The 24936-nt window shown below is 41.8% G+C and overlaps 1 protein-coding gene across 1 annotated transcript in view; it reads left to right on the plus strand.

Annotated features, from left to right (window-relative positions):
* PTPRZ1 (protein tyrosine phosphatase receptor type Z1) overlaps positions 1-24936 on the plus strand; it is a 153854-nt gene that overhangs the window by 30999 nt on the left and 97919 nt on the right. The window contains exon 2 of the mRNA XM_054173920.1: positions 8555-8620. Within this exon, the coding sequence (XP_054029895.1) occupies positions 8555-8620 (66 nt within the window). The remainder of the gene's footprint in view (positions 1-8554; positions 8621-24936) is intronic.

Raw genomic sequence — 24936 nt, forward strand, 5'->3', positions numbered from 1 at the left:
GTTCTGCACATTGGCCACAACAACCCCATGCAGAGTGGCTGGAGAGTGGCCAGGCAGAGAGGGACCTGGGGGTACTGGTCAATGGTAGGCTGAACATGAGCCTGCAGTGTGCCCAGGCAGCCAGGAGGGCCAATGGCATCCTGGCCTGCATCAGGAACGGTGTGGCCAGCAGGAGCAGGGAGGTCATTCTGCCCCTGTACACTGCACTGGTTAGGCCGCACCTGGAGTTGGTTGATAGGTTGGATGCGATGATTTTGAGGGTCTCTTCCAACCTGGTCTGTTCTATTCTATTCTATTCTATTCTATTTAAAGTTTAAACAAGGTCCGGTTCTGTTCATCTTTATCTCTTTCCTATTTCTCTGGTATTGCTAACTGAGGAGAAAGTTCATTTGGAAACCAAATGCCTATTAATTTTTTGTTTGTTCATATCTAGTCAGGATTTGCCTTTCATTTATATGATTCCAGGAATTCACACGTGTTGCATTAAAAGACTACTTGGGTATGGGGAAAGGAAGAAACCGAGTTGTGTGTGTCCTAGGAATCACTGTTTGATACCCACTTTTTTAATAGGAGTTTTAATTTCTATCATAAACACCAGTTTGCCTCACTTCATACATGGGACATCTTTGGGGAGATCACAGTCCTTCTAAGCCCCTTCTGGTTTTGACTTTGAACACCTTTTTAGGTGCTTTGGCAGCAAGGCTAGTCATCCAGCTTTTCTTGGTTACTTCATTTTGAAGGTTCTTAGATTATTGAGCTATCTTTGAGTATAGACCAAGAGCTTCACAGGCACTTCATTTCATTCACCTGTGCACGCTCATAAATACCCACTCTGGAAGGCTAAGCACCACTCTCCCACGTAAAACCTGTACTGTAAGCTTGATTTCAATGAGCAGACACATGAATGCTGCATCAGTTACCATAGAAGCCTTAATGCTCATTATAGCCAATGCTGCAATTGACTGCTAGTAGGAAGCTGAAGTCTTATCTGACACTTTCACCCCATCCTCAGATGATGTCCAGGTGCGCAAGATCATAAATAGAAGGGGATACCTAACCTGCCTGTAGTCAGAGTGAGGGTGGAAGAGGTAACTTAAGCAGACTATATCGTACCTTGTGGTGTCCTGAAATGCCTCCCTCCCAGTTTCCACTAACTGCATAGTTATTGCAGGGGCCTTGTAAACCTCAGGCATGTAAAATTCCAATGAAGCAGAACATAATTTGGGCAAACAGCAGTCTCTGTTGCTTTTATATATGAAAACACACAGGATAATTGTGATTTAATGTGATTTTTAAAACCATAGCTGATGTCATGGGGATTATCTTTTTAATTCTGGGGTTTAATGATAACTGCTTTTGAGTGAAATCAATCCATTTTTTTTTATGTCTTTAAATACAAGTTGTGTTAGTAAGTACACATGACTTGTCAAATTGTAAGAAGATTTTTGCTTTGGCTTTGTAAAAAGCACAGGAATAGACTCAATTTTTTCAATCAGTGTTGGAATGGGCAGCCTACACTCAAGGATAACGAAGGGAATGGACTCTTATTTATAGATAAGCAAACATGTACCAACGCCTAAAATAAGCTTACACAGAAGGAAGTGTGGGTAGAAAGAGATTTTTCAATTTCTCTAAGGCTGTGAGAATTCTCAGCCCCATCTTGACAAAAGATTTGGACACCTTGGCTTTGGGGGAGAAAGAGTGTATGAAATTGTAGAGGTGAGTTATTAAAACATTTTTATGGTTTTAGGGATTTTAGAGATGCCATTGCAAAACTTAAATAAGTGCATCAGAAAGAAGTCTTACTTGGCCAAATGTACATCATTCTCTCAAAGGGATTTATAGGTAGGAGGGGTCAGAGTGGCTGGAGAGCTGCCAAACAGAAAGGGACTTGGGGGTGCCGATTGACAGCCGCCCAAACATGAGCCAGCAGTGTGCCCAGCATTGTGCATCAAGAATAGTGTGGCCAGCAGGAGCAGGGAAGTCATTGTGCCCCTATACTCTGCAATGGTTAGGCCACACCTTGAGTACTGTGTCCAGGTCTGGGGCCTTCAGTTTAAGAAAGACATTGAGACACTTGAAAGTGTCCAGAGAAGGGCAACAAGGCTGGGGAGAGGCCTTGAGCACAGCCCTGTGAGGAGAGGCTGAGGGAGCTGGGATTGTTTAGCCTGGAGAAGAGGAGGCTCAGGGGAGACCTTATTGCTATGTACAACTACCTGAAGGGTGGCTGTAGCCAGGAGGGAGTTGGTCTCCTCTCTCTAGCAACCAGCACCAGAACAAGAGGACACAGTCTCAAGCTGCACCAGGGGAAATTTAGTCTCGAGGTGAGGAGAAAGTTCTTCACTGAGAGAGTTGTTAGCCATTGGAATGTGCTGCCCAGGGAGGTGGTGGAGTCACCATCATTAGAGGTGTTCAGGAGGGGATTGGATGTGGCACTTGGTGCCATGGTTTAGTCCTGAGGTCTGTGGGGACAGGTTGGACTTGATGATCTTTGAGGTCTCTTCCAACCTTGGTGATTCTGTGATTCTGTAGTTTCTGTTAGTTCAGTTAGAACTTCAAGACTGCCAGCAAGTTGTGCTCTGAATCTTTTTATTTCCTCTGACAGTATAAAGCAAGAATTTTTTTCCATTGAGGCAATGAAGCTACACTGTCATGGATGAAAGTTTTTGAAGTGGATCCTGTGACCTTCCTGTCAAGAGAGGGAGTTAAAATAAGGAAATAATGTATGTTGAAGAAGCATTCCATTTATCATCAGAGGATGATTATGCAGTTTTAACTGTGTTTAAGGTTCTGTGTTTACTTCCAGAAGCTGAACTTGAGTAATAGAAGTCTGTCAAATTTATTTAATTATATTCTTTCAATATTTGATAAGCACTGAGCATCTGTTATGTTAACCATAGACTCAACCAGGTTGGAAAAGACCTCAGAGATCATCAAGTCCAACCAATTACCTAACACCTAACACCTCATGAGTAACTAAACCATGGCTTCAACTGCCACTTCCAATCCTTTTTTGAACACCTCCAGGGACAGTGACTCCACCACCTCCCTGGGCAGCACATTCCAATGGCCAATTACTCTTTCTGTGAAGACCTTTCTCCTCACCTAAATTTCCCCTGGCACATCTTGAGACTGTGTCCTCTTGTTCTGTTGCTGGTTGCCTGGGAGAAGAAACCAGCTCCCTCCTGCCTACAACCTCCCTTCAGGTAGTTGTAGACAGCAATAAGGTCTCCTCTGAGCCTCCTCTTCTCCAGGCTAAGCAACCCCATCTCCTTCAGCCTCTCCTCATAGCGCTTGTGCTCGAGACTTCTCCCCAGCCTCGTCGCCCTTCTCTGGATACGTTTAAGTATCTCAAAGTCCTTCTTAAGTTGAGGAGATCATATGTAGCTTCTTTTTTGGAATTTACCACTATGCCAGTTTTGCAGTTTGTCTTTGTGTCTGACTTCTTTGCACTTCTTAGCCACTAGCAATGTTGAGATTTTCTTTCAGTTACCCTGTATAACCAGTGTACCCTGTTAACATGCATGCCCTTCTCTTGACACATTCAAGTGTCTCAATGTCCTTCTTAAACTGAGGGGCCCAGAACTGGACACAGGACTCAAGGTGTGGCCTAACCAGTGCTGAGTACAGGGGGAGAATGACCTCCCTGCTCCTGCATAAAGTCCAAGGTACCTTGAATGAGCAGTGTCCAAGACATTCCCATTTAGGCATTCCCATTTAGGCATTCCCATTTAGGCACAAATTGGTGCATCTTGATCACCTTCAGTGGAGTTTGGTCATTTTGGGTGATGGTAAATCTGAACCTGGGTAAATAGTCTTCTTTCACAGAGTGTCTGGGCAAGTACAGTATATATTTGAATACAAATTTTAAAACCCCATTTGCTAGTTCAATCCACTTGTCTGATAACCAGTCTCTGGCAATAACCAGTAGCAAATTCCTTGGCATTAAAAGTGCATTAAAATAGGTCAAATACGCCATGAGGATTTCCTAGTATAATCCTCCTAATTTCATCAGTGGACTTAGTGAGCCAAAATTGATGTCATTGTGTTAAAGAAGTGTTTGTGGATTTCCCCTTCAAAGATTTTCTTTTAAATCTTTTCCACACCTGTGTAAGCTTCTGATAATTCACACCTCCCAGTTTCTGCAGTCACTAATGGGAGAATACATAGAAGAGGTCTCATGACGTGGCACTTGGTGCCATGGTTTAGTAGTCATGAGGTCTTGGGAGACAGGTTGGGCTTGATGATCTTTGAGGTCTTTTCCAACCTTATTGATTCTATGAGACACATTTTGTTTAAAACAAGACAGACCACCTGTATTTCTCAAAGAGAAAACTATCAAACATTTTCAGTGATTACTGACATTCTTTCTGACATCCCATGGGTTCTCTTCTTTGGCCTAAGAAGTCCAGGTTCCATCCTGCCCACGTAAACAGAAATTCCCATCAGGTTTAATACCAGCACAGCCTTTATGTCCATGACTGCAGTACATTGCCATTATCCACTTATCTAGTGTAAGTGCTTATGACCTTAGAATCTATCCTCTTTGCTGCCAAATTAGATTTTGGGACAGAAGGAAAATACCAAGTGACGCATGAGTTCCCAAACCCTGCTGGAACCTAAATGGGTGGTTAATAGTGCCTACCCCTGTGGTACATGCAGATATCATGCCCCATGAAAACCTCAAAAATGTAGACATAGCTAAATGTGTAACAATTCCCATAAATAAGTCATTTTAATGTCAGAATCTCACAACTGCTGACTCTACTGCAGGTGGGACTCACAGGTTCAGGCTGAGTGGAGCTAAGACCATATGGAGGTTGTTCTTTTGTCCTCTTGAGTCTAACAGCTCATATGTCTTGACACTGCTGTGGCAAAAGGGATAAAAACAAAGGGCTGGTAAAATTACAGCATCCTGGCATAAGTTACAGTGCAAGTCTACGCCTGAGCTGGCATCCTGCATAGCAAAGCAAGATGTTCAATGCAGTGTCCCCAGACATACTGTCTGCCTCTGGCACTGTCCTCAGAATATCTTTTTTTACCAAGGCTTAGGAGAGGGCTCTTGGGTGGATACTTGCAGCTTGTTGGCTCAGGATCTCTGAGAGGATTTCCCCTGACAGAATTCAGAGGTTTAAGATCCCATTTCCACATTTCTGACTCAATTTTCCTGGCACAGACTGCCAAATCAAGAGCTTCTCCCTCACTAAAATTTCCTTCTGTTAATATTAAAACTGTTGGGTTTTTTTATCTTGACATATGAATATATATTGAGGATCAAAATGTTTCATTTGTTATGCTAAATCAAAGCAACTTAACCCAAGTGAGGTGCAAAAGGAATATCAGACTTGTTTAGGAGGAAGAATACCTGGTTATTTACACTTTTCAAAGAAGGATAAATATCTGCAAAATCATATACACATCTTCTCTGTTTGCCCCTGTGACTGAACATGAAACAAGGCCAGCCACAAATCAGTTAGTTCCACTACCACTCGTGAGCATTTGCCACCACCACTCCTGAATTCTTGGGCCTCAGGTACCCAGCTGCACACTGTTTGAAGAGAGTATAAAAGGAAACAAGTCTCACAGCCTCAGGCAGAAAACTTTGGCTTTGAAGGAGAGTAGAAAAAGGAAACAAACAAAAAAAAAGGCATTTAATGATATCTTGTATGTCTCCTTGACAGGCATAGAAAGATAACCATAAAACTCTCTAAAACGTGATCCCACAACTGAGCTGCCTTGTTCTAGGAATAAATCAAGAATCTGTAGAAAGACACTCAACAATTTCCTGGAAGCAGAAGAAAACATTAAGGACTTTTTGCTTCATAAAGCAGTACCTCAACCAGTAAAATTTAGATTATTTTGAGCACTGGCTGGAGATGGTCAGAGTCACAGGAATCATGTTGTCAAGCTGATCAAGCTCAAGCATCATAGATATAAACCACATATTAGCCTACACATTTGACACCAGTTTTGCCTTCAATTCTGTGAAGAGATTATTATTTATATATTTAGATATTATTATATATTATTATTTATATATTTATATATTGTGAAGATATTATTGATTTAAATTAAATGTAAGGAATTTAAATGAAATGTAAGGAATTTAAATACCCTAAACATAAATACTTGCTGTCATATGCCATAACAAAAGCAATGTCAATTTGTTAACTCTTAATAAATGTATTTATTTATTTATTTACAATAATCACCTTCCAGCTGAACTCTGCACTGTTAACCTGGTCTGCACTGGCAGCTGAGCCAGTAATGCTTTATGGGATGCATGGTTGTGTTTTACAAGGGCTATTTACACAAACAGCTCAAGGGAAGAAGCGCTGCATTCACTCATCCTCATAGGCTCACAGCTTTTCTCCGACACCCATGCTAGCTGTGATTCTTCAGTCAGTTCCTTCCTCAAGTGTAATTTGTCACATATTTATAGTGGAAAGAGGCAAGACCAAAACCACTGACAATCTGTGCAAATGTGAGAAGGGGAGAGGCTGTGAGCATGCCTCTGTGAAGGGACTGTGAGAGCTCAATAGGTTAATGGCAAAGGAAAGAAGGTGCATGAACTCCTGATGTCTCCTGGCATTTATAAAGACTTTCTGTAAGATTTAGTGGGTCTATAAGTGTGTAATGCACCAAAAACGTGAACTTTGCCCCTTTCCATTCTTGTTCATTGAAGCTATCGCTCCCTGTCCATTAGACCTCCATGTGGAATTTAAAAAGTGGCTGGAGGATCTCACGCCCAAACCCTGCTTAGTTAGCATATGAATGCTCAGCTGATTGTTTGAAGTAACAATTAGGAGTACAATGCATAAAGGAGGAAACTGGAGACAACTAACACCTGTGAATCAGAACTTAAACAGCTTTCTTTTACATAATTAATTAAAGAAGCAGACAGAAGGCACATTGACTTGAAAATGTGGTCCAGAGACAATGTTGGTGCACGTAAATAGTTTTTCCAAGCGCCATTACTTAGGGGTGAGGTTTGATCTTTTTTATTAATTTCTTGGTCATGAGTGAATGTTACTGTGTTGCAAGGTTGGTTTTTTGGTTTGGTTTGGGGTTTTTTGGCAGGGAGGGAGAAGGGAAAGAGAAAAACAATTGCAGTTTCATGAAGGAGGTGTAAATCCTGGTGATGCTAATAAAACATATGGACTAATGATAGGTAGCAGAAAATCATTGTAAGACCCAGAACATTTCTAACCTTGCAAATGGCAGTTATGATTTAACATCCTGAAATCAGCACTACATACTTTCTTGTATTAAAGAAAAAGAAATGGTTGCTATGGATTTTTTTCATTAACTAGCATTTGTATTGAAGAATGTGAGCAGAATTCTATGGTGCCTTCTCAAGGTAGCAATCCATATGTGTGCTCAATGCAGTCATATGCAATTATTTCTTAAACAGGCAATGTTGTGCTTCTCTAAAACAATACTTAGTGAAGCTAGTTAACATGATGACTCTTGAAATGACAGTCTCAAAAAACCTGTATCTGCAATTTACAGATATTAATGAGTGTTAGGGGGCATAGTAATCTATTTGCACACAAGTAGTGTTGCTGGAAGTGTGCTGGCGTAAGAAGGCTAATAGCGAAGGTTATTCAGCAGTCAGAATAAATTGGTGAGTATTTTTACAGTTAGTATTTCTCTCCAGAGAAATACAATGTCATTAAAATATATCTAATATCTAGCCTCACTCCATGAAGTTTATGGAGCTACAAGTAACTGCACATACTTCAGGTATATAATCATAGAATCAATAAGGTTGGGAAAGACCTCAGAGGTCACCAAGTCCAACCTGTCACCCAGCACCCCATGACTAACTAAACCATGGCACCAAGTGCCACATTCAATCCCTTTTTGAACACCTCCAGGGATGATGACTCCACCACCTCCCTGGGCAGCACATTCCAATGGTAAATCACTCTTTCTGTGAAGAGCTTTCTCCTCACCCCAAGCCTGAACTTCCCCTGGCACAGCTTGAGACTGTGTCCTCTTGTTCTGGTGCTGGTTGCCTGGGAGAAGAAACCAACCCCCACCTGGCTACAGCCTCCCTTCAGGTAGTTGTAGAGAGCAATGAGGTCTCCCCTGAGCCTCCTCTTCTCCAGGCTAAACAACCCCAGCTCCCTCAGCCTCTCCTCATAGGGCTTGTGCTGCAAATCCCTCCCCAGCTTTGTTGCCCTTCTCTAGACATGTTCAAGAGTCTCAATGTCCTTAAATTGAGGGGCCTAGAACTGGATACAGGACTCAAGATGTGGCCTAACCAGTGCTGGGTACGGGGGCACAATGACTAGACATCACAGAAGATGCTTTCTCAAAGGGAGAGTTTTATTAACTGTACAGGAAAAGCATAATTGTGATGAAAAGTTGGGGAGGGGAGGAAGAAATGAAGGTCTACTTATGATTTGAGGTCTAAGATAAGAATAGAGTAAATACGTCATCAGTAATTAAGACAGTAATATCATGTTAGAGGGGGATGTGTCATCTACACTTCATCTTCCTGTGTGGCTTTAGGTTTTAATGTTTTAAATTCATTGCTATTTTGCAGATTTGGTGTACGGATACTATAGACAACAGCGGAAACTGATTGAAGAGATTGATTGGTCATATACTGGTAAGTAAAATTGCATACTGAAGAACTTTGCTTTGATATTTTCATGTTCACCCTAACTTCAAGAGCTCTTTATGTATACCATTTACCACATGCCTAAACACTTGCCAAAGTAAAAGTATAGGAAATGGAGTCCGAACTATTGCAGGAATTTTACATCAGGAGAGACTATTTTAATTTCTTGATCTGTTACTCTTGGAAAGAGAAAGTCTTCATCCTTAAAATCTTAACCTGAGACATGACTGACTTAATGAAGGTGTAGTGGTTTGAGCCTTAACTGGGAGTTAAGATATCAGATAGGGGCAAGACTGAGAATCTCTCCCCTGCTCCCCCTTCCTCCCTCCCAATGGAGAGGGAAAATAAAAAGGAAAGGGAAGGAGCAAATCCACCAAGCAATAATTTGGAATCAGCCTGGAAGTAGAGAGGTAAAGAGTTTTCTTTAAGCAATATATATATATAACAATAACAGGTAAGGTTCACAAGGGCAAGGAACAAGGATGGATGGGAGGGGGAAAAGAAAAACATGAATACAAAACCAGTCTCTCTCTCTGAAGAGTCACTGAAGCAGCAGGAAGAAGGATCAGGCCCAACCACGTGGCAGAAGAGCAGGAAGGCAGCCGCAGTAGCTCTCATCCAGGAGAGGCAGGAGCCAAAAGGAGGCCTAATGACTGCAATGTCCTGCTTTTTATACCCTAGCTGGGCAGGGAGAGGGGAGTGGAACAGACTCCGTTTCCCAGGGGGGAAAATGCCCTGCAGGGGGGGCAAAGCACCCGCAAGCCCTCCACGCTGTTTGTTACTTTTCAGAATGAGCATTAACCCACCACAGAAGGCTGGGCCAATACATTATTAGGTGCTCATTATTATCTGAATATTACAGTTCTGGTAAGTTTTAAATGCACACTGGCTGAAACAAGGCACAGCACATTATGTGGGTAAGAACACACACACACACATACTGCAAACGAACTTCTACACTTTGCTTTTAAGCACCTGATCATCCTTTCCAGGTCTCATGCTGGAAAGTCATTTGGGCTCTCTCATCTGCCTGAGTGAGAAAGATATAATCTTAAATTCTGCATGAGCTTTGGCTCATCAAAGGACTATGGGAAATTCACAAGTAGCTCACTAGATTCTACTGTAAAAGTGAAGCCACTTTCAATAATATTGAAAAGGTAATTTTTTCCGACGCGATAGGTATATTTTACCCAGAAGATAAGAAGTGACAGTCTGAGGATGTGCAGAGACTGTCTTACATTTTTAATTAAAGTTACTTTTTCAAAAAGACTATTCATGAAAAGAAATAGGGACTGTCAAATTTCAGTCTTTCATATATTTGGTTCAAAATATGTTCCCGTAATTAAAGAAAGTTACATCACTCATTTTTCTTGCTCTCACTCTCTCATTTTTGAGACAGTCTTTATGTTCCAGGGTAAAACATATCTAACAAGTTTTGAGCCTAGAGAGAATTGAAACAGCCTAGTCATAAACCCTTCAAAATTAGATTTATAATGAAAACTCCCACTTACACACATTGTACTGCAAAATCCAAGCATAAGATCAATCAAAACAATATTTTGCATTCAAAATCCATCCATTTTTTAATATTGTAGCTAGAGGAATGCAGGGATAAGCCTCCAGGATTACAGGTGACCAGAGGGCAATTTATGAGTTCACTCTAAAGAATAGCGAATGCTTTCTGCATAGGTTTTCAGAGCACAAAGCTCTTCCCTAGCCTGCAGAGAGCACCCACTCACTGCACAGCTGCTGCAGCAGCCACAGGTCACATTTGCTGGATGTTTTGGATGGCAAACCAGCACAGACCCTGCAGGCTGGAAGATCCAGATCTGTTGGTTCTCTCCCTTAACATGTGAGATACCTTCATGTAGTCATTTCAATTCTTATGCCTTGCCCTGCCTTGCTTGAGCCTTTCTGCCCACCCAGACCTATATAGTTAGGTGCATATGGTGTGTAGTGTGGCTGAATTTGAGAGGAGTCCCACCCAGCACTGTGCACCCTGCCTAGCAGCCTCCTTCACAAGTTGGATCCTGCCAAAGCATTGTCCTACCCCTGCTCTTGCTACTTCTCTGGGTCCTCTGCCACATGGACTCCATGTGACCCCAAGCACTCAAAACACAGCTGGCTCCATGGGTGGTCAGACATGGTCTTTCAGAGCTTGGGGGGTGGGGAAAGGAGGGGCAGGCTGGATATAAATTGGTGCTTAGGGCTGACAACTGTATTATGAGTCAAGTGATGTGCAGTGCTTTCCTGAGCTACCAGGTAATTGGGTCATGGCGTAAACAGAGCACATCAATTCAGCTTTCATGTAAAAAAGATACTCAGTCTTCCTGAATCTGAGGAACAGTTGCACATTTTAACATTGTGTGTTGGAGGCACAGAAGTCTACAGGCTGAGGCATATTGATTTTGATCTTACTCATTTATAATAACTTATTTTAATAGTATTTGTTTTGTGGGGCAAACAATATCCGGTACTGTATGTATAACTACACCTAGCTCAGACTTCCACGTTTGAGGCATAAACCACCATGCACATATCTGATTGGATGACCTGTGCTTTGTCAGTGCACCCTTTCCTCAGACACCAGATGTATTCCTGTGTCTTACAACCTGCTTACTGAAAGAACTCTGTGTGCTAGTGAAGTGTTATGAATGGGTCTGGGGACGTGGCAACCATAGAGTTTAATTCACCATAAATAAGAAAAAATTTGTAGCCAGGTGGGGGTTGGTCTCTTCTCCCAGGCAACCAGCACCAGAACAAGAGGACACAGTCTCAAGCTGCACCAGGGGAGGTTTAGGCTGGATGTTAGGAAGAAGTTCTTCCCAGAAAGAGCTATTGGAATGGGCTGCCCAGGAAGGTGTTGGAGTCACCATCACTGGAGGTGTTTAGGAGCAAGATGGGGCACTTGGTGCCATGGTTTAGTTGATAAGATGGTGTTGGATTATCACAGTATCACTAAGGTTGGAAGAGACCTCGAGGATCATTGAGTCCAACCTGTCACCACAGAGCTCATGACTAGACCATGGCACCAAGTGCCACGTCCAATCCCCTCTTGAACACCTCCAGGGATGGTGACTCCACCACCTCCCTGGGCAGCACATTCCAATGATGAACAACTCACTCGGTGAAGAACTTTCTCCTGACCTCGAGCCTAAACTTCCCCTGGTGCAGCTTGAGACTGTGTCCCCTAAATAGGTTGGACTTGATGATCTCAAAGGTCTTTTCCAACCTGGTTTACTCTATTCTAATTATCTGTATTAAATAAGATATTTCAGATACATTAGCCACAGTGGGTCAGTGCACTCCTTTACTGGGATGGTGCTGCGAAATGAAAGCAAAATGGGACTAGAGAAATACCTTGAATCTTTCCTGCTGAAATCATATGATTTTGGAAGATGAAAGAATAAAGTGATTTCACATAACTGTAAATTAATGTGAGTCATCAGCAGATTTTAACTTTTGGGTAGATGTCTAATGAAAACATAAGTGTTACTGGAAACGTTTTGTAGTACTTTGCCCTCTACAGCTACCTGAAAGGTGGTTGTAGCCAGGAGGGGGTTGGTCTCTTCTCCCAGGCAACCAGCACCAGAACAAGGGGACACAGTCTCAAGCTGCACCAGGGGAGGTTTAGACTCGAAGTGAGGATTAAGTGATTCCTGAAGACAGCCAACTGTAAAATTACTTTATTTTAACAACCTTTCACTGTATTTTTCATTAAGGGATATAAATACAAGTTTGATTGTCAAATGGTGTCATATACTAAAAGTGAATCCAGCCATTTTTTGTAGTAAATGCAAGTATACTGAGAAAGTTAATTTCAGTTACATACTAATTGATGACCAAAGATTACTTAGACATTATTTAGCTGCCTTGCCCCACTAAGGTTGGACAATCCTATGTTGTTTCAAAGTATAAAGTAAGCATAAAGTGAGCATTATCATAGTATCAGTCAGGGTTGGAAGGGACCACAAGGATCATCTAGTTCCAACCCTCCTGCCATGGGCAGGGACACCCCACACTAGATCAGGCTGGCCAGAGCCTCAGCCAGCCTGGGCTTAAACACCTCCAGGGACGGGGCCTCAACCACCTCCCTGGACAACCCATTCCAGGGCTTCACCACTCATGGGGAAGAACTTCCTTCTCACCTCCAGCCTGAACCTCCCCACCTCCAGCTTCATTCCATTCCCCCTAGTCCTAGCACTACCTGAGATCCTGAGCAGTCCCTCCCCAGCCTTCTTGTAGGCCCCCTTCAGATCCTGGAAGGCCACAATGAGGTCACCTGGGAGCCTTCTCTTCTCCAGACTGAACAGCCCCAACTCCTTCAGTCTGTCCTCACAGGAGAGGTGCTCCAGCCCTCTGCTCATCCTCGTGGCCCTTCTCTGGACACCTTCCAGCATGTCCACATCCCTCTTGTAATAGGGGCTCCAGAACTGGAGGCAGCACTGCAGGTGGGGTCTCACCAGAGCTGAGGAGAGGGGGAGAATCACCTCCCTTGACCTGCTGGCCACATTTCTCTTGATGCAGCCCAGGATCTGATTGGCTTTCCGTGCTGCAAGTGCACATTGAGAGCTCCTGTTGAGCTTCTCATCCATCAGCACCCCCAAGTCTCTCTCCTCAGGGCTGCTTTCCAGCCAGTCACTGTCCAGCCTGGATTTGTGCCTGGGATTGCCTCAACCCAGATGCAGGACCCTGCACTTGGTCTTGTTGAAGCTCCTGAGGTTGGCTTGTGCCCACCTCTCCAGTCTGTCAAGGTCCCTCTGGATGGCATCTCTTCCCTCCAGCATGTCTGCTGCACCACACAGCTTGCTGTCATCAGCAAACTTGCTGAGGGTGCACTCAGTGCCACTGTCCATGGTACCCACAAAGATATTGAACAAGATGGGTCTCAGGACTGATCCGTGAGGGCCTCAGCTTGTCCCTGGCCTCCACTGGGACATGGAGCCATTGACAGCCACTCTTTGGGTGCGGCCATCAAGCCAGTTCTTTATCCATCTAGTGGTCCACCCATCAAACCCATGTGTCACCAGTTTGAAGACCAGGATGTGGTGCAGGACAGTGTTGAAGGCTTTGCTCAGGTCCAGGTAAACGACGTCAGTTGCTCGCGCCTCATCTATTAATGTTGTCGCCTGTTCATAGAAGGCCACCAGGTTTGTCAGGCAGGATTTGCCCTTGGTGAAGCCATGCTGACTGTTCCAAATCACCTCCTCACTATTCTTCTGAGTCAGTAGTGTCTCCATGACCTTCAACTGCATCACAGAGATGAAAGATTAATTCTAATTGATGCTGTTTATATCTGCCTCTTTTTTTTTTTTAACCAGAAGAAATTATATGATGCTGCATTCCATTGTTCTGTTTGGGTGGTTTTTAATATGGTTGGTTGGCAGTAGTCCATGGAAACTCCAGATCTGAATGTTCACATAAAAAATTAAGAATTATCAAATGATGCTACTAAGATGATTTTAAATTTTTTTTCTCCCCAGTGGGAGCTTGGGTTCTTGCTCACAAGAAACAAGTCACATAGTTTAGGGGAGAAAAATGGAGCAGAATTCAGGTAAAAAGCAAGAAATTCTCAACAGCCTTCCAGGAATTACAAAAGCTGAGGGTTTTGAAAATTTAATTTGCTATATAAGTGAATGGCACAGCCAGTTCAGTGTTCTTTGTCTCACCATTCAGGAGTTTTAAGTTCAGTTTGTGCTGCCTTTCATTATGTGATATGCTGGTACACAACTGCCTTATAAATAGGGCAATTCTGATCTTGAGGAAAGGGTGATTTTAGTATAAACTGCTGGGTCTCTGGGTATTCCAAGAACAATTTTGTTGTTTGCAAGCAGATTGTGAATTGTATTTAATTTTTCTCTAGGGGAATCACAGAATAATTTAGGTTTGAAGGGGCCCTTGGAGGAGGTACTTACTCCAACCTCCTGCTCAAAGCAGATCAAGTTTCATAGCTGAAGCAGGTGGCTCAGATTTCATCCAGCAAGCATTGAAAGTTTCCAAGGAGGGAAATGCTGCAGCCAGGGCCATGTGCTCACCTGACATTTTGAAGACTTTTTCATTTATACAACTGCACTATCTTGTATTGCAACTTGTGACTATTGCCTCTTGCCCCTTCCCTGTGCGCTTTGCAGAACAGTAGATTTCAGCTAGGTTCCCTCAACAAACTCACATGCCTGGGTCCATCCTCATACATCATGTACTCCAAACTCCTGATCATCTCAGTGTCTCTTACTTTGTTAATTTCAATCTCCTACTGAGCTGGGGAGGAAATCAAAACTGAACTTTGCATTCTTGATGTCACCTCACCTGTGTGCAGTAGAGGGAAATAGTCACTTCCATAGTAACAATGGCAAAATGTAAAGTCTTGTTGATTTTGCTTCCACTTTAAATATTGAACTCATCTTGTTAAGATTTAAATTGTTATCAGTCTATATGTGGTTCAATGCTCCCTGTAGGTGTCCCCCTAGTTTATCATTCCCCATTACTATTGCTACGTAGATAAAGCTTCAGTTGTCATTTGAAAGGCTGGTTTTGCCACCTCATGTCCTGGAAATTTGCACTGGTGGCTTCAAGTGATGGCACCTGTATTTTGACTCAGAGTGAAAATGATCTTTTTTTCAGTGGTACTGAGAAAATAATTCTCATTCTTGCTTCAACAAGGTGTCATACATTAATTTCAAATGTTGTTCTAACTTCTTGCAGTACTGATGAGATTCTACTGCAAAGTCACTGTTCATAAAATTTATGGAAGGGTAGGTTGTTGCTTATATCTATAATAATTCACAAGTATATATTGCTTTTCACTCAGACTAAGAAGCAGGTAAAGATCTGCAGTATCTCAGCTGTGGCTCATGAGAACAATTTTAGCATTTGTAGCCAATTCTACTTATTCTGTAAAACCTCTGATGCTTCTCTTATCCCACAATTAGATCCAGGTAATGTGGAAAGATTCAGTCTCTTTCCTCATCTTCACCCTGTGTCCTTGTTCAACACAACGGTCTTGCTGGGAGAACGGACAAAGCCAGGCATACAGGCATTGCTTTGTGCCCTGCAGCAGCAGTGGAGGAGAAGTTGTGCTGAGGAGAATTTATGTGGGTACTCACACATTCTTGTTGTGAGACAGGTCCAGGAGCAGAGCAAAGGGAGGTAAAGAATAGATGGGCAGGGTATGGGTCCTATCTGTTGCAGGCCAGGGTGTAATATGATAGAGAAGGCATTTCACGAGCCAAATCCTGATAATCAGACTGTATGGGAGAGGAGGCAGCAGCAGGGGTCTGCTGGAGGTGGGATTCAGGAACTGCCTGCTGAGCCAACTGATTTAATGAACTGTTCTACCTGACCAAACTGAAAAGTCTCCAAGATACCACTGGCCAAAAGCTGATGAAACCTCCTGCCTTCACTGAAGCCATGCACTAAGGAGATGATACATACCATAGAATCATAGCATTATTAAGGTTGAAAATGACCTCTGTGATCATTAAGTCCAGCTGTCAACCCAACGCCACTGTGCCCACTAAACCAAATCCTGAAGTTCACCACAACAAGCTCCCTTCGTTCTTTTGCTAACTACCTACCACAGCAGTTTCAGCCTAGCTTTGTGAGATGATCTGGTCTTTTTATATCCTCACATGAAATAAATCACTTTGTGTTTTATATTCACCAAGTGTAATCATAACTGATGCAGGGTAATAAAGAAACGCCTACACTCTTGGGCCCTGTCAGTCCTTCTGTAAAGGAGACAGCCTAGGAAGTCAAAATAGCATGCATTCTTTTATTAACTCATATAAAAATAGCTCTGCAGAGTGTCTTTTCTGTTTTTAGTAGGCCTTATGCTTCAGAGGCTGCCACACCTTTTCTTGCATCATAGCTCATTACATCTCTTTACATCCCCCAGATCATATAGTCACTGATGGTCCTGAGGATTTGTCACAAAGTTCACAGGCTCATCAATAAAAAGCCCTGTGCCATTATTATGGTTTTTGACAAGGCTGATGGTTCAGCAACAGAAATTACGAGTGCTATGCGTCCGTTCACATTAAAGAGACAAGGTGTCCTCAAGCGGGAAGCTACATGCTGGCATTGCTGGCCACAGAGAAATCGCTCTTAAGATATGTCAGGGTACTGAATCAACAACACAAAGCATATTATTTAACACAGAGAGGAGAATTGTTCAGTGCATTTATGAATTTTGAATTCCCATGAAGTGATATGGTTTGGAAGAGCTTGTTTCCACCATCCTTTCTTTTCAATCCGGAGAGCTGATCTTTAGGCAGAAGGTGGCTGCTAGCAGCAAAGTGCAATTCATTAAACTTATTTACAGGATAAACAGTGGAAGGTTATTATGAAGAGATTTTGGGGAGTAGGTAGAACTGGACACAATATTCATTGCCATTTCAAAGCTGGATGTTTAAAAGGCAGATATGAAGAACTGCATATTAGCGTTCATATTTGATTCATCACTGGTAAAAATGTAGCATTTTTCTTTCATTAAAGATTTAAGTGATCTATTTGCCTGACCTTCCTGATAAGGAACTCTAGATGATACTGGTTCCTTCCCCCATTTTACTCCTTTAATGCTATAGAGAAGGGAAACATCTGGGTCATTATCAGAAATTACACAGCATCTAAACCAGGGGGCTAAGAATATAGAATACAGAATTAACTAGGTTGGAAAAGACCTTTGAGATCATCAAGTCCAACACCATCTAATCAACCTAACAATCTCATTCTAAGCATCAGCTAGATTATTCAAATGCAGAAGGGTTGGTTTCTGAAGTATGGAAATCAAAACAAAACATGAGGTATTTGCATAGTGTGTCACTGCTGATTTGATAAGATCTGGCCAGGGGCACAAAGATGTAGAGACTACCCAATGAGTAAGTGTGCTTGTAAATTAAAAACTTTCTATGGGTGTTGTCATTGGGAATACACCAAAATAAAGGGGGGGGGGGAACAGGTTTTAGATATCTCACAGTAGACTACAGCTTCTGATTAAGCCTCTTCACCCTTCAAAATGATCATAGAAGTATCCTCATGCATAAACTACTGAATGATTTCTCATTTACAAGTGCATGCAATCTGTGCTGCAGTGGAAAGGATATGTTCTTGAGGACTACTTGCTCACAAAATGTGCAGATGATTACTTTGAGACCATCATCACCTCTGTATCAGTATGATTTATGTATATGTGAAGTTTAGAGGCCAACAAATAATTCTCCCATGGCTTATGGATGCAGAAGGTGTTGTTTTACTTGTCTCTTGCAGCCTGTTTGTTTAGGACTTTCTTACAAACATTTCCCTCAAAGGCTGTTCTGCTGTATGTATCACAGTTTTGGGTGGGTTTTCTCCCCTCTAATGTATTCAGATCCCATTCAGGTCAGTATGCACAGGTTTCTCATTACTAGACTAAGGCCAACAACTAATTCTGTGCAATGTCCTCACAAAACTGAAGCCATTCACAACCTTCCTCTAAGTCATTAGTTTAGCAGAAAACAAATTCTTCTAGGCCAAACCCCTTCCACAGAGTCATCAGGATTTTAAGTGGTTCTTATGCCAGTAATTTTTATTCACTCTTGAATTTCATGTGATCATTTCATTTTTTATGCCAATATACAGAAGACCTTATTTTCAAATGAAGGTAGCTTCAAATCCAAAATTCGTCAGTTCATCATCCTACCATATTATGTTTTGATTTCTATGTACAGTAAAAATAATAATATGCCCTTAAAGATGCTGACTTGGTCTGGTGGAAGGTGTTCCTGCCCATGGCAAGGGGCTTGGAACAACATCATAGAGGCATAGTGTCATGGAACCACTGGAGTTGGAAGTGGCTTCTAGAGGTCATCTGGTTTGATCCCCCTGCCTTCCCCCCAAACCACCCCCTTTAACCTCCCTAAGGAAGCTCCTGCTTCTCCACCACCACCAGCCTCCTTCATCTTCCTAAAGCAGCTCCTGCTCCACCCTCCTTTCCTACCCTTTCACCCCCCCACTTCATCTTTCCAAAGCAGCCCCTGCTCCCTCCACACCATCTACCATATTGCCTAAAAATTTCTGCTCCATCACCACCATTTTTGCATTCCCCCTAGAGCCAGAGGCAAGACCCTCAACCACCCAAGACACCACACAGATGAGTTCAGCCCTAGCCAGCACCCATGGATGATATTGAAGTAGTCATCAACATTCCTCGTACCTGACTGGGGGGAATGAATGTCTATATTCTAAATGATAAGCTACCATTAAGTTCTGTTCCAGTCACTTGTTTCAGGTTAAGCTGGTCATTTTCTCCTCAACTAATAGTTAGGTTAAACTGGAAACACTTTGAATCAAATTCAATTATCATACAGAGAAGAGCTCTAAAGTACAGTGTACTTTGGAGTGTCTCCTTGATGAATGTTTTATAGAAACAAAACATCTTCTCCCAGTTGCTCAGCTTCAGCCCTTGTTAATGAAGTCAATAGATGTTTTTCAGGGTGAAGAAGTGAAGTGATCAGGATTTTTTTTATTGAGGCCAGATATGGACTCCCCAACTCCAACACCCTGCTGTTATCAGCAATCATGTCATCTAAGTCTTGCATAAAATTAATTGAACTCTGTTTTAAAAGTGGTTGTGATATATAGAATGGAATGGAATGGAATGGAATGGAATGGAATGGAATAGAATAGAATAGAGTAGAATAGAATAGAATAGACCAGGTTGGAAGAGACCTTTGAGATCATCAAGTCCAACCTATCATCCAACACCATCCAATCAACTAAACCTTGGCACCAAGCACCCCATTGCTTCACAGTTCCACTGAAAGACTATGTCACAAGCTCACTTTTTACTTTCAGACCTTATTTGGACTTAAAAGCTATCTGTATTAGCAGACCATTGGAATCTTGTGGTTCTTCTGATAGAACTATTTGGTTTATTAGGCTTTTGAGAGTTCTGTTGTCAATATTTACTTGCAGTTATCCCTCTCCTGTTTGTTTTCTTTAAAAATTAAACCAAGATAGTCTAGGCTCTTGTCCTCTTGATCATTGCATTAGCATCTTCTCACCCATGGATCAACTAAGATTTGTTTGGCTTCAGCACAGGTGACCAGCATCTCATGCACCTGCCCCAGATGAATTGTCCCTAACACTTTGTGCAGAGACATTCATACTTTCCTAGCTTTACTTGGAATTTCTTGGTTGGAGCTTCAGAACACACTTGCCTTTCCGTCATACTGTCTGCATACAGTCCTCAGAAGCTGTCAGGCATAGTCTGATTTTCCTCCTCCCCTGTGTTTTCCCTATGGTGAGATTCTCATTAGTAACAAAAATACCACTAGAATAGAATTAGAATAGAATAGAATTAACCAGGTTGGAAGAGACCTTTAAGATCATCGAGTCCTAACTATCATCCAACACTATCTAATCAACTAAACCATGGCACCAAGCACCCCATCAAGTCTCTTCCTAAATACCTCCAGTGATGGGGGCTCCACCACCTCCCTGGGCAGCCCATTCCAATGGGCAATCTCTCTGTGAAGAACTTCTTCCTAACATCCAGCCTAAACCTCTCCTGGCACAGCTTGAGACTGTGTCCTCTTCTTCCACTATTTCCCTAAATATATGGTCTTACAGATTGAATTGTTGAATTCCATGCCAATTTTGCCCCTTCAGTTTTCAAGGTCAGCAGTTTTTCACATATGCTATACTGGACCTCATTGTGTTGGCATGTTTACACATCATGGCATCAGTTGGTGAAATTAGGAGAACTGAGAAACTCCAGAGCTTCCTGCACACCTATAGCTGGTACCTCCCATTTACTGATGCTTACTTTTTTTTCTTCTTCTCTTATATTTACTAAACAAATTAAAGTATTCTGTGGGTCTTCCAAGATAGCTGAACTTGCATACCAGCTAAACAGCCACCTATGTTCTCATTCCTGGTCTGCAGACAAGATCAGCCTCACTTTAACTCTACTGGCTTTCTAAGCAGGAGTCAATATAAGGAACCTGGCTCACCAAGTGTTCTGTGTCCTAGGCAAAATATTGCTTATGTTGAAAATTTATTTCCTGTTCAAGGTCATTAAATTGCAATGATTTATAGTCTTAAAATGAATGCTGGTATGAGTATTAAAAACCCTTTAGCAGCTTTATTCTATCACCCACAGAACCATCCCATTTTGATAAATTCCTCTGTAAATAACATCTTAATTGTTGCTGTGTTGGCACTAAATTTTACAACCACAACTAACTACATGTATTTAAGTTTCAAACTTTGGTCTAACAGTCCAAACTGAGGCCAACTGAAATCAGTGAAAATACAGCCCTGAAGTTCAATTCTAACTTCCAGTCAGGCTTGGTGTATAGTTAGGATCAATTCCTATGACATTAACATATTGAAGTGTTTCCAAACATAATTTAATTGTATGGATTGTAGCCATGATGGAACTGCTATCAAAAATGCTCAGAAGTACATTAAGAATATTTATTCTAATTTCAGCATGTACAAATTGCTAAATTATTGGAAAAATGACTATAGCAAAACTGGGAGTGTTTGGCAATTAGGTGAGGAATCACTCTAAAATACCCAATGGCAATTAGCTGTCGGTGTGCAGACCCCTCATTATTGTACATTATAAGAGAAATTACAAGCACATTAGCTTGATTCTGCAAAGTTGATCATCAGTGAAAATTAATGTTGACATTTAATTGTCCTGAAACTTCATATTTAATATTTCACTAAGATGAATGGCTCAGTTCAGACTTTGAGAAGCCATTGTTCCAGTTTCTAGTAGTGCCGGATCTACATTAGTGTGTGTAAGTATAGCCTACTCTCAACATCCAAGGATGATGGACTTTGACAAAATGGTTTGTGATATGAAAATACAAAGTAATTTCACAGACCCTATCATGATCTATCCAACAAAGCTTATCCTTGGGTATCGTATTCTTTGGTACTATCACTAATGCCTTGGATGACAGAAGAAAGCAATGGCATTTGCACATTCATGAAAGATACCACACTGGAATTTGCAAGAATTTTGGATGACATAATGCAAATTCAAAATCAGCTTGATGAGGTGGACAAATGATCTGGCATCAATCAAGTAGAATTTGTCAATACAGTGGTAATAGTAAGCACATAATACTCCAATGGAGAAAGAAAATCAAACGTACAGATGTGAAATGGAAACTGTGGTTAGGTTAGCTACAATTTCATTTGAGTTAACAATATACTGTTGCTGCAAAAAAAGGGCAATCTCATTTGGAGGTGAATTAACAGAAATTATGTGTAAGGCATGGGAGTCAATTATTCTGCTCTACTTGTCACTAGGAAGGTCTCAGCTGTACTTCTGCATTCATTCTTGGGCTGCACACTTGTATAAAAGGCATTGACAAATCGAGAAAAGGTTCAGAGAAGAAGCAAAAAGAATGATGGGGGTCTAAAAAAGCCCAAACTCCTTGGGAAAGAAATGAAGGAAACAAGATAGTATAGAAAAGGGAGTTGTGATAATAGTCTTCAAATATGTAACAGTGGGTACAAAGTGATCACTTACTCTCCACTCCACCAAAGTGACAAGGATGAATCAGTTTAATTTGAGGTAGAAAGAATTTAGGTGCAATATTAGGAAAGAAGACTGTAAAAATAGCTAAACTTACTTAGGAAGTTAAACTTGCTTTGGAAGGCTGTGGAATTCCTCTTATTGAAGCTCTTTCCGGACAAGAATTAGTGAAGGATAGTCTATATTTGGTCCTGTAATGAAAGAAAAGACACACAGGAATGTGCTGCCCAGGGAGGTGTGGAGTCACCGTCCCTGGAAGTGTTCAAAAAAGGATTGGATGAGGCACCCTATGAGGAGAGGCACCCTGTGAGGAGAGGCTGAGGGAGCTGGGATTGTTTAGCCTGGAGAAGAGAAGGATCAGGGGTGACCTCATTGCTCTCTACAACTACCTGAAAGGTGGTTGTAGCCAGGAAGGGGTTGGTCTCTTCTCTCAGGCAACCAGCACCAGAACAAGGGGACACAGTCTCAAGCTGTGCCAGGGGAGGTTTAGACTCGAGGTGAGGAGAAAGTTCTTCACTGAGCAAGTCGTTCGTCATTGGAATGTGCTGCCCAGGGAGGTGGTGGAGTCACCGTCCCTGGAGGTGTTCAAGAGGAGATTGGACATGGCATTTGGTACCATGGTCTAGTCATGAGGTCTGTCGAGACAGGTTGGACTTGATGATCCTCGAGGTCTCTTCCAACCTTAGTTATACTGTGATACTGTGATACTGTGATACTTGAAGCCATGGTTTAGTTAGTCATGAGGTGTTGGGTGATAGGTTGGACTTGATGATCTTTGAGGTCTTTTCCAACCTTATTGATTCTATGATTCTATGACCTTCCAGTCTTGCAAATCTGTGATCTTTAGGGTAACTTAAGACTCTAACTATTTTTCAAACAGCACTTGCTGCATATGTCATTAACTAGACAAAGATAATACTCCATGCACTGTTGAAGTTACTGGGATTTTCACTTGCTACTTTGGTAACTGTAAACCATTTGTCTAAGAAAATTGTTTTACATTCTCAGTCATTTCTGCACTTCTGACCATTTGAGGCTCTGAGAGGAAGGATGGCCTGGAGTATTCCAGACAAAACCATATTTTTTGGAACAAGACCCAGAAAAAATATAACTTCTGTCTTCTGGCAGAGGGGGAGGAAATAAAGAAAAAAAAAATCAATTAAAAAAAAAAAATAGAAGAGGCAAGCTTTTTCTCTGCAATCCTTAAATGTATCCACAGTTTGGATCTCGAACCTGGAAGAATAAAACAGCTCTTATTTTATCAACTCTCTTTCTGTCCAGGGCAACTGTTTGTTGGGCAAGATCTTACAGCCACACCCTGACATGAAATACATTGTCTAGGTGATTTGGACTACTGTGATTATTTTGAATGGGAACACAGTAGGATTCCTTGGGGCAGAAACTTATCTGTGAGGGCAGTAGCTTCTTCAGCTGCTTGAGCTTGTTTCTAGGGCTTGTCTGATTTTCACCTACAATTCAAATTTGACACGGAAGAGATATTGCAACTCGAAGCTCATAACATACTGTGGGGCTTAGCACTCACTTACTCCTCCAGAGATTTTGTATCTCATCTGCTTTGCATCACCATTAAAGAGTTTTGCTGTTCTTTGGACATTTCCTGCAGACAATCTGAAATTAAACTGATTTCATTTTCCATCTCTTGGACTACTGTAAGGCTGTAGTCATTCATGCTCATTGCTTCTGTCTGAGGGAAAAGCTCTTTATGGTAGAGCACTGAGGTCTGGCAGTACTTTCTCATGCTGCTGAGCAGCTCTGAGCAGCTGAACTGTCAGCAGCTGGAACCTGCTGACTTTCCCATCACAGCAGCCTGAGGGTCAGATAATTTGCAAATTGTATTGCTTCTAGCCTATTTGTGGGCATTGTGGACTAGCAGAGCCTGTTTCATCAAGCCTTCTGCAGTCCTGCCAACAGAAATGGAGCTGTACAGCATCACCTGTTCATCCAGCTAATGGCTTCTTGTGGTTGCTCTGTATTTGTCCTAGCATTTACATTTTGCATTAACATGATAATATGAGAAATGAGCTTACCAGCACGCTGTCTCAGAACTCCTCCATATCTTCCTTCAAGTGGCACAGTGCATCACTGGCGATCACGCATCTGTCCTTGGTGAATCAGTTTCCTACATGTCACACTTTTTTGCTTTCTGTCTAGCTGATGAGTTCCTTATAATATTCCCAGGGGTGACTGCACCATAGTGTATGATGAATCTGTTTTCCTGGGAGGATAATGATATGGCATAATGTAGCCAGAATATATACATAGAGATGAAATAGTTACAAACAAAACCAACCCAACAACAGTAGCTAGAAGGAAAAAAAAAAAAAACCAAAACAGTTGCAATTGCCCTTTTTTAAATGTCAGGCTCACACCTGCATGCCCTCATCACCATTTCATATGTGTTCTTTAAAACATAGAGCACGTTCTGTTTGCTCAGCAGTCCAGAAGAAATGGTGTCACTGTATGAGTTTTGTGCATGCTTTTTTATTACAAAAGCAAAAGCTGGTGTATAATAGGAGTGCATTTAAATAAATACTCTTTTTTTTCTTAACCTAAGATACAATAATGCACACACTTAGGACCTGATACTAGCTCATCAGTCCCTTGAGGTTACTGGAAACTGAAGAGACTGCCATTTACAGGCTTATGGATTTTACTGATTTAAAGACAGAGATGCAGTCAGGAAAAAAACTGTCACTTCCCAAACATCTTTCTTCTTTGCTCTGACATCTTTCTATAACCCACAAAATGC

This window comes from Dryobates pubescens, chromosome 27 (assembly GCF_014839835.1).
Source record: "Dryobates pubescens isolate bDryPub1 chromosome 27, bDryPub1.pri, whole genome shotgun sequence".
NCBI lineage: Eukaryota > Metazoa > Chordata > Aves > Piciformes > Picidae > Dryobates > Dryobates pubescens.